Raw genomic sequence first — 10875 nt, 5'->3', positions numbered from 1 at the left:
CTTAGGGAGAAAAATATGTTTTGTTTATGCTGAATGTCTAAAATTACTGTATTTTATCCCACTTCAATCCCACTAACAAAGTGAAATGAAGATATTTAACTGTTGTCATCTGAATTTATAGGAGTAGCCTATCTAAGTTATCTGCTATTTTCCATGTTTTTAAATTTATATCCATGGATTTGTCACAGAACATCATATAAGTTAAGCCTAGTAAATTCCTGTTTTGGAAGGAATCACAAAAGTGGTTATTCTAACTTGATAGAACTTTTCTGACTTTTTAGGTACAGGAATACATGTCTCACCCCAAAAGGCTAAATGTTTCTAGGTGCTAGCTTTGATGTATCCCTGAGGGCAGACAGCATTTACTGCATGGTGTAGAATCTAGTGAAAGTTCAACTCTAAACCTGTGATCAATAGCTCAGGTGAATACAAGGTGTTATGAGGTCAAAGTAGAGATCTTACATAGCCTAGAGAGACTGGGAAGGTTCATCTAAGCAAGTCACATGTGCTGTACCTACAGAATAAATGAGAGTAAGCAAGGTAAGATGGAGAAGAGGGAAAAGAGTAGGAACAATGAAAGGAAGAAGTCTGGAAGTTATGATTTAAATATCCAACATTGCTTTGGGTGGTTGTGATGGTAGAAAAGGATCTACTGATCAGCTGAGAGAAGTGTCATTTGTTCATAGAGAGGAATCTTCCTGTTAAGAACTGTGAAAATCTATCAAAGTATTTAATCAGAAGAGATAGGACTAGATTTTCATCTTGCAATGTATACTGTGAAAGAGAATTGTTGGGAGAGGAGGGCATTTTATCAGAGAAGCAGGGAGATGATTTGAGAGGAGGTTTCAGTAGTCTGTAATAAAAGATAACCATGTCTAGGATGGTGATGTTTGTGATTAATTTAGAAAACATAGGATGTATGGAATTGACTTTCTAGATTAGTTGTGCATTGTGAGAAAATGGCCCAATGGAATGAAACTTGAGCCTGAATCCTTTTACTAATATGAGGGACTGGACCAAAATGGGTAGGAAGAAAAGCAGACTGAAATTACAAATTTCATTTGGAATCCATTGTACTTTTTTTTTTACTGCCTGTAGAATATTCTAGGGAAGATCATTATTTATCCTTAGAATGAGAGTTCTGTAGATTAAATACACAAATACTTAACTAGAATTTTTAAGTGGAAATCTAAGCCATTTGACTGCATTAGTTTTTCTGAAGGAGTGAATGTAGAATAAAGAGGAGAATATTTAGACAAATAACTGAGGAACATCAACATGAAAGGGACAGACAGGGCAAAAACAAGTTATAATTCCTTAGTATTGTCATTTGGATAGGTAACAAAAAAGCTGATATATTTTTTTGTCATAGAAGCAAATAAAGAAGACAGTGCAAAGGACAGAATGCAGGAACATGTGGAAAGAAGTGTTTAAAAAAGTCATTAAGAATTAAATAGATTCTACCTATGGATTTAGAGGCCAGATATTATAGTTATTGTGATGATAATGATAATGAAATCAGATATTACAGAATGCCTAAAAGACTATGTATCACAAAATACGTTCTTTTCACTTGGATTTTAAAAAAGTAATCATTTTTCTTTAAAGATACTGGAAACGGATTATGATGGGAAGGAACCAAACTATCATCTCAGAGTTCCTCCTCCTGGGCCTGCCCATCCAGCCAGAACATCAACACCTGTTCTATGCCCTGTTCCTGACAATGTACCTCGTCACTGTTCTGGGAAATGGCCTCATCACTGTCCTCATCCGACTGGACTCTCATCTCCACACACCCATGTATTGGTTCCTCACCAATCTGTCTTTCTCTGACCTCTGCTTCTCCTCTGTCACAATGCCCGAACTGTTGAAGAATATGCAGAGCCAAGTCCCAGCCATACCTTATGCAGGCTGCCTGACACAGATGTATTTCTTTCTGTTTTTTGCAGACCTGGAAAGTTTTCTCCTTGTGGCTATGGCCTATGACCGCTATGTGGCCATCTGTTTCCCCCTTCACTACACCAGCATCATGAGCCCCAAGCTGTGTGTGGGTCTGGTGGTGCTGTCCTGGGTGCTGACCATGTCCCATGCCATGGTACACACTCTTCTTGTGACCAGATTGGCTTTCTGTGAGAACAATGTGATCCCCCACTTCTTCTGTGATTTGTCAGCTCTTGTGAAGCTGGCCTGCTCTGACACTCATGTCAATGAGCTGGTGATATTTATCATGGGTGGGCTTGTTGTTGTCATCCCGTTCCTACTTATTACAGTGTCCTATGCACGGATCATTTCCTCCATCCTCAAGGTCCCTTCCTCTCGTGGCATTCACAAGGTGCTCTCTACCTGTGGTTCCCATCTGTCTGTGGTATCACTGTTCTATGGGACAATTATTGGCCTTTACTTATGTCCATCAGCTGATAACTCTACCTTGAAGGAGACTGTCATGGCAATGATGTACACGGTGGTGACCCCCATGCTGAACCCCTTCATCTACAGCCTCAGGAACAGAGATATGAAAGGAGCCCTGGGAAGAATTCTTAGTAGGAAGATCCCCAGGAAGAATTCTTTGTAGGAAGATTCCATTCTTTCTATGATGGAATTTTTTATATAATTCTATTCAGCTAAGTGTATTGATATTAATATTGAATGTTTTTCCTGATTTTCAATTACCATGGAGACCCTGAAAGGTACAATTCATAATTATGAAATATCTAGAGGAAAGGTGTTTTAGCTGAGTAGTTGAACTAAGGAACAGGATTCTTGATGAATTGGTTATACCTTCTTTTTCTTGTATAGGTTACCTTGAAAATCTGCATTGTAAGAGCCACTATTTTTATGTAATCTCTATTTCTTTTAAGTGTCTTAGTACCTGTCATTTAATCTAGATCACTGTTTGTTCTATGGTATAACTTTTAAGTGTCTCAGTACCTGTCATTTAATCTAGATCACTGTTTGTTCTATGGTATAACTTTTAAGCAATTCTATATAGTCATAGGTTGATACTCAATGACATCCAAGCATCCATCTCCCAACTTTTTGCTGATGTCTCCTATATAGGCCCTCATAAAGTCAATTTCCCATCACTTTATTTGTGCTTCCCTGAATCACCCTGACTTACATTTATATCTAGAAAATCTTTTCTGAGTTGCCTAACCCTCAGTAAAAATTTTAACCCAGTTGTTTTTTGTTTTTGTTTTTGTTTTTTTGCAAAAAAGAAACTGATTCAGAAAAAAAGAGGAAAGCAGAGAAAGACTTGAAAATTTAAAAGGCTGTTTTCTATTATAGGTTAACCTGGTGGCCTTTAAAAATGTAAAGATTCTATTACTGGATGAATGCATAAACAAATTGTAGTATTTACACCCAATTAAGCATCATTCACTATTTACAAAAGAAAGAGCAGTATTATTTGTGACTACAGGGACAAATATTTCCTTTTTGTGATGATATATGTGTGAAATTTTATTTATACTCATTGCTTATTAACCTTGAATATAATACTCATCATATAATCAGCCTATTAATAAAGGAATAAGCTATTTCTGAAAATTATTTAAAGGCAAGACATTTCTATTTCTGAGTTTCATGTAATTCATATAGTTCTTTGTAGTTAAAGGTATTTATTTTGGGCAAATGTCTGTATCTGAATTCTTTTATCTAAGATCAGAGATGAACATCTTTTATTCAATAAATATGACATACAGGTAATATATTTAAAACTATATATCATAATTAATGGAAGCATTAATCAATTAAAAATAACCCAAAACAGAATGCAAACATTGTATGAATGTTATTTTTTTGATCTAATCTGCTGTTCTTTTCCTTTTGATTGGGGAATTGAGTCCATTAATGTTTGGGGTTATGCTAGAGAGATGTATCATGTTTCTTGCCAGTTTCTTGATTTCCTGTATTTTGTTTCTTTCCTCTTGCTGCATTTGCTAACTTGGTCTTCTAGTGATTTTTGTCTGATGTGTTTCTTTGATTTTAATTATTTTCTTCAGATTGTATTTTTCCCTTGAGTATTCTTTGTAATGCTGGTTTAGTACCTCATGAATTCCTTTAATTTTTGTTTGTCATGGAAGGTTTTAGTTTCACCATCTAATGAAATGATAGCTTCACTGGGTAGATAAGCTTGGGTTGGCAGTTGTTGATCTTCAGTGCTGGAATTATACAATTCCAGGCTCTCCTTGCATTCAGAGTTTGAAATGATGATAGAATTGGACAATAAAATAAAAGAGGAGATGCAAAAACAATTCAAGAGCAAATGAAGAAATGATAGAAATAACAGAGAAAAAACCCAGGACTCCCAGAAAGATACAGAGAGAAAAATAGAATATACACCTCATTAAAAGGTGAAATGAACATTATGAGAAGTGATCTTGGAAGCATAAAAGGTTCAATTTTCACAATGTAAACTACAGTGGAATCCGTAGGTAATAGAATAAGTGAAATGGGAAAGAGAATTTCAGAGGATAGAACGGAGGAGCTAAATCAAAAATCAAAATTATCTAAAAAGCACTCAAAACCTTCCAAAGAGAAGTCCAGGAATTGGCAGACTCAACTAAGAAATCCAACCTATGCATAACTGAGATTGATTAGGGGGAAGAATTTAATAGTAAAGGCATTGAAAAACTATTCGGTAAAGTAATAGCTGGAAACTTCCCCACTCTTTTTGCTGGTCCTGGGCCTTGAACTCAGGGCATAGGTTCTATCCCTGAGTTTCTCTGTGCTCAAGGCTAGTACTCTACTACTTGAGCAACAGTACCATTTGTGCCACAGTGCCATTTCTGCCCTTTTCTGCTTATGTGGTGCTGAGGAATCAAGCCCAAGGCTTCATGCATGCTAAGCAAGCACTCTACCACTAAGCCATATTCCCAGCCCATTCCCCACTCTTAAAGAGAGAAAATCTCACCTGTCTAACAGAAGCATATAGAACCCCCAATAGATGGGATTCTATAAGAAACACTTCTAGACAGATCATAATAAAAACATTAGATGTGAATAGCAAGAAACTGATTTTAATTGCTACAAAGTCAAAGAAGAAGCTATATTACAATAGAAAGAAAATCAGAATCACTGCAGACCTCTCCACACTAATCCAGTTGTTATAATGTTATATTTTGGGTTTATATGGGAATTATCTAATCCTGGGAACTTAATTTTTATTCTCCAGTAATGGGGAAAGAATGAGAAGCTAACAAAATGCTCAGTTTTTAAGGGTCTCTGTGATCTGCTTGGTGTTTTGGACTTCACATATGTAGTTTATACCTATAAGATTTTTTTCTCCCCTCATGAGAAACCCAGAAGGAAAGGGGACACTATCAATGCTTTACTGCCTAAAAATGGAGATCAACAACTTACCACATCAGACAGTGTTAAGAATTGAGCTTTGGGAGCTTCTTATTCTAGTTTCCTGTCATTTCTCTCACCTCAGAGAGAAATGAAATAGCCACATATTTGAATGCTTACAATCACTGTTACATGAAGGAGATTTCAGCCATGATCTATTCTTCTTCCCAACTGATGGCATTCAAGCCCATATTTCATCTTGTCATGTATTGTACAGACCCCCTAAATCTCCACTCACAGTCCAGACCTCCTCTAGAGACCCCTGTTCTTCTCATCTGCCTAGTGGACCTTTTTGTGTGAATCTCTGTGGACAATGCAATACAACACACACTATCTGGAATTCTATGACCCACCCATGTTTTCTCTTTGTCTTTTGTTCCATATCTTATTTTATGATGCTGCCTTACATATAGTTACTTGATATAAATTTTTTTCATCAGTCATTCTTGACTTTAGATGAAATGATTTGTTCCCCCCCTTTAGTTGGATATTGCTTGTACGTTTGTTATACATACATACATACCGTATTTTTTTGAGGTATGTATCTTTCCGGACTCATTGGATAAGTTTATGTAGTAAGTGACCTATGTAAGTGATCACTTTGCATCCTGTACTTCCTCTCTAATGACATCTGTGACATTTGTCTAGAAGTCATCTCTGCCTTCTAGATTGGATACTGTTTGACATCACAAATTATGCCTACCTTGACCCCTGTTTTCCCACATCACAGGGCCTAGTGTCATACACATAGTTATTACCCAATTAACCTTTTTCAAAGGACTATATTGCTTAACCTATGGATAAAAATCTCTTATAACATCAGCCAGGCACTGGTGGCTCATGCCTATATCCCTGGCTACTCAGGAGGCTGAAATCTAAGAATTGAGGTTCAAAGCCAGCTTGAGGAGGAAAAACTGTGAGACTCTTATCTCCAACTAATCACAAGAAAACCTGGAAGTGGAGCTGTGGCTTAAGTGGTAGAGTGCTATCTTTGAGTAAAAGAAGCTCAGGGACAGCCACAGCACCCTCACCCCCAGAGTTGAATCTCTAGGACTAGAAAAAAAATTCTTGTACATCAAGAAACAATTAATCAATTAGTACATCACAAACTATCTCTGAGCTTAAAGTCTAGCCAGGGAGAAAAGATCAATACATATGGATGCAATTAGTTATTGGATAACAAGACAATGTAATCAAGAAGCACAACATTCGATTCTGATAACTGTTTTAGGTGACATACTGTAGAAGACAAAGAAGAGGAATAGTAGATAGGCATTCAAGATCAAGGTACACTTTCCAGAGAATATTAGACTTGGAGTAGAGCCAGAATTCTGTCTCTGGGTGTGATTTATTTATAAATGTGACCTAGGATGGTGCGACATTAGGAGAGAGGGAAAATAGAGGGTTTAGTATTAATGAGCTTTGGGACCCAGAGATCCCAGCTGTCAGGGCACTGGAGAAGAAAGGAGTCAGAAGACAATAGTAAAGGCTCCAGCTGGAGAGGCAAAGTGTGGAAGTGGGAGACAGGAAGCAGGTTTCAAAGTCCTACTCAGACCATCTGGGTAAGCCGGGGAGGGGGGAGTTTTTGAACAGTCATTCTACAATCCCCTACCACAGATACTAGTATTCTGTAGTTCTATCACACAATTGTCAGAAAATGGTTTAAAAGTTACTAGCCTTACTGTTTTCCACTGCTGATACAGTGACCCATCTCTCCAAATTGGGAATGTAATGTAATTGGGAAGCACCACTCGGTTAATAGGAATGAATAGATTGTATGCTTGTAGAATACTTTATACTTTTCAAAGTGTTAGCATCCTAAACCCATAGTTTTGCAATGTCTATAAAAGTCACTGAAGTTGGAGTGCAGATGAATCTAGTCTTTTTCTTTTTCTTTTCCTTCCTTTCTTCCTTCCTTCCTTCCTTCCTTCCTTCCTTTCTTTCTTTCTTTCTTTCTTTCTTTCTTTCTTTCTTTCTTTCTTTCTTTCTTTCCTTCCTTCTTTCTTTCTTTTCTTTTCTTTTGCCAGACCTGGGGCTTGAACTCAGAGCCTGGACACTGTCTCTGACCTTCTGTTTTGCTCAAGGCTAGCACTCTACCTCTTGAGCCACAGCACCACTTTTGGCTTTTTCTGTTTATGTGGTGCTGAAGAATCGAACCCAGGGCTTCATATATGCTAGGTGAGCACTCTACCACTTAGCTACCTTCCCAGACCTGAATCCAGCCATTTTCATCAGGCTGAAAGCCAGTAGATGATAGTGATAGGTTAGTCTGACTCATAAGATCCACGGAATATTTTATCTGGGGGACTGGTTAATAGTGAATTTTCAAGATACCATCTTTGGAGCCCTTTTCTATGTAGCTAGTTTTCTTTACCTACCAATGTTCTGTCCTAATATTAATGTATTTTTACTAAGGAGAGATTCAACTACTAACCACAGTGGAAGTTCCTACTTTTAGTGCTTTTTCACATTTCCTCTTTTAACACTAAGTTGCTGGTCTCTTTGGTAGGTAGAAATCAGGGTCGAGGTATTTGGGAAAACACTGTAACCATATCACAGAACCTGATGATGATGACTGTGAGTCTTTCCAATACCACTGCACACTGTCTTAATACATAATACATTTTTTTCTTTCTTATAGCATGATAAGATTAGTATTGGTATATTCCCATTACAATTAAGAAAGAGCTTAGAGTAAGAAAGCTAATAGGAGTGGAGCCAAGTATAGGGAACCAGCACTGAAGTGCTATGAATGCCACTATGGAATCCTCCCAGCCTCAGCTCCTTTCCTTAATAATCCCTAGAACAGCTCTCTCAATTCCATTCCTTCCTAATACTTCTCTAACTAGTAACTGAGTCATGTAGGCTTAGGAGGGAAGAGGGATATGATTTTCATGTAACTGAGATAGTATTCATCTAGACAACAGGAAAAAGTAGAGGTGCCATTTTCCCATTACTCCCATGGTCAAAAATTGGATTTAGTGCTTTAGGAAGGTTTAAGATTGCCTTAAGATGGTAAGTCACCAACTGGCCCAACATGTCTACAGTTGGAGCAGCTCCTGGGTTCTGAATAGCCCCCAGAATGAGGCAACATAGGACATGGGTTAAATCAGTTTTCCCTAGTCATCTCCTTTCCCACATCCACTAAGACAGGTGGCTGGAGAAACATGACACGGTAAGTGGATAATAAATAGGTGGAATTCTCCTTGGGACAGGAGTGATATACACAGACTGACAAGAAAGCAGGTGAGGATAACAGATTTAGGCAGCGCAGAGAACTGCCAAATGCTCAGAGCTGTAATCCTTTGTTTTGTAATTCCTCACTGCTCCCTGATTCACTGTCTCTATAGCCTCCAATGGCAGGCTAACATATATTACATAGTTCCAGAACTCTTCTGGACCAAACCAAAACAGGGCTTAGTTCTGTGGTGAGATCTTTGGCAAGTTACTTGACAAATATAAAATATATTTATCTAATAAAAAGAAGATACTAGTATCTATCTCAGGTCATTATGATATATAAATCAGTTCACAGATATTAAGCTTATATCTCAGTATTTGGCAAGAATAATCTCTGGTAAGATGTGTGGTCTTGTCATCAGTACCATCAGCATCAGCATCATCATTACTATCACCATCACCACCTTCATGGTTGTCATCATTCCTGAGTGACAAGAATGGTGACTGGCTCTCAAATGAGATATTAATTGCATCTGTAAGCTAGAGACATACAAAAGTGGTTTCTAGACTGCCTTATGTCTGATCATCCTTATCTGATTCATGAGTAGACAGAACATCCTTATGGAAGCCTGTAATATTGTTGAATTTAATCCATAAGTTCATATGCATATTATGCTTTTCTCTATGTAAATATTTATTTATTTACTTGGGAAAAGATATACAAAATATTAAAATGAACTCTTAGGATCCTTGGGTTTTATGTAGTTAAGAAAATATTTTTTAAAAGTTCTGCAGTATAGCTGGGCACCTGTGGCTCACGCCTATAATCCTAGCTACTCATGAGACTGAGATCTGAGGGTTGCAGTTCAAATCAGCCCAGGCAGGAAAGTCCATGAGATTCTTATCTCCAACAAACCACCAGAAAACCGGAAGTAGCACTATGGTTCAAGTGGTAGAGCACAAGCCTTGAGCTGAAGAGCTGAGGGACAGTGCCCAGGCCTAGAGTTCAATCTCCAAGACCGACCAAAAAAAAAAAAGTTCTGCAGTATATACGTGTGTCTATTCATATACTCACTTACATAATTTTAATTTTAAAAGGTTCCATAAAGCAACATGAAAAGAGGAAACCGAACTGTCATCACAGAGTTTCTCCTCTTGGGTTTACCTGTTGATCCAAATCACCAAGACCTACTCTACGTCTTGTTCCTGGTTATGTATCTTACCACTGTCCTTGGGAACCTCATCATCATCATCCTCATTGGATTGGACTCCCATCTCCACACACCCATGTACTTATTTCTCAGTAACTTGTCCTTCTCTGACCTCTGCTTCTCCTCTGTGACCATTCCTAAAATGTTGCAGAACATGCAGAGCCAAGTCCCAGCCATCCCTTATGCAGGCTGCCTGACACAGATGTATTTCTTTCTGCTATTTGCAGACCTTGAGAGCTTCCTCCTTGTGGCCATGGCCTATGACCGCTATGTGGCCATCTGCTTCCCCCTGCACTACACCAGCATCATGAGCCCTAAACTTTGTCTCTGCCTGGTGTCACTGTCCTGGGTGTTGACTACCATCATCTCTTCGCTGCATACACTGCTCATGGCTCGGCTATCTTTCTGTGCTGATAATGTGATCCCCCATTTTTTCTGTGACATGTCAGCTCTGCTGAAGTTGGCCTGTTCTGACATCCAGATAAATGAAATAATGATATTTATATTGGGAGGGCTTGTCATTATTGTTCCATTCCTGTTGATCTTTTTATCCTATGCACACATTGTGTCTTCTATCCTAAAGGTCCCCTCTGCCAGAGGCATCCGCAAAGCCTTCTCCACCTGTGGCTCCCACCTTTCTGTAGTGTCTCTCTTCTATGGGACAATCATTGGTCTCTACTTGTGTCCTTCAACGAATAATTCTACTGTCAAGGAAACTGTCATGGCTGTGATGTACACAGTGGTGACTCCTATGCTCAACCCCTTTATTTACAGTCTCAGGAACCAAGACATAAAGGGAGCATTAGGAAGAGTCTTTTCAAAGCACATAATTCACTTTTCTCTACAATAATGACTCTAAAAATTAATGTTTTACAACCAGGGGCATAATATTGAAGCTGAGCAGTATTTTGAATAGTAGAGTAACCCTTAAGCTTTGTGCCACTATTGCAGCACCAGTTCAAGGGAAGAATCTATCATGCCTCTTGAGTTTGTCACCACAATTTAGGTGAGATGTAACTCAAAGCCTGATATATCATGAGTACTCCTTGATTATTATTAAAAGTTGAATAATACAATGCTAGCCTTCATGTTTATGGCATTCAGAGGCTGTAAAGTACTTTGTAATTCTGTCCCC

General features: G+C 38.2%; 2 protein-coding genes across 2 annotated transcripts; both read left to right on the top strand.

Annotated features, from left to right (window-relative positions):
- Window positions 1–1624: 1624 nt before the first annotated feature.
- LOC105985750 (olfactory receptor 1468-like) lies at window positions 1625–2572 on the top strand. Its single transcript, XM_013016396.1, has one exon. It carries the CDS (start codon window positions 1625–1627, stop codon window positions 2570–2572), a length of 948 nt encoding a protein of 315 aa, XP_012871850.1.
- A 7070-nt stretch (window positions 2573–9642) lies between these two features.
- On the top strand, window positions 9643–10590 carry LOC105985738 (olfactory receptor-like protein DTMT). The gene has a single exon (XM_013016377.1). It carries the CDS (start codon window positions 9643–9645, stop codon window positions 10588–10590), a length of 948 nt encoding a protein of 315 aa, XP_012871831.1.
- Window positions 10591–10875: the final 285 nt, after the last annotated feature.

Source organism: Dipodomys ordii, unplaced genomic scaffold (assembly GCF_000151885.1).
Source record: "Dipodomys ordii isolate 6190 unplaced genomic scaffold, Dord_2.0 Scaffold31, whole genome shotgun sequence".
NCBI lineage: Eukaryota > Metazoa > Chordata > Mammalia > Rodentia > Heteromyidae > Dipodomys > Dipodomys ordii.
Note: the sequence above shows the minus strand (reverse complement) of the source record. Positions and strands in the feature narration are given on the sequence as shown.

Excerpts from the sequence above, each read along its gene's own strand:
- LOC105985750 (XM_013016396.1), top strand. The coding sequence starts at position 1,625 with ATGATGGGAAGGAACCAAACTATCATCTCAGAGTTCCTCCTCCTGGGC.
- LOC105985738 (XM_013016377.1), top strand. The coding sequence starts at position 9,643 with ATGAAAAGAGGAAACCGAACTGTCATCACAGAGTTTCTCCTCTTGGGT.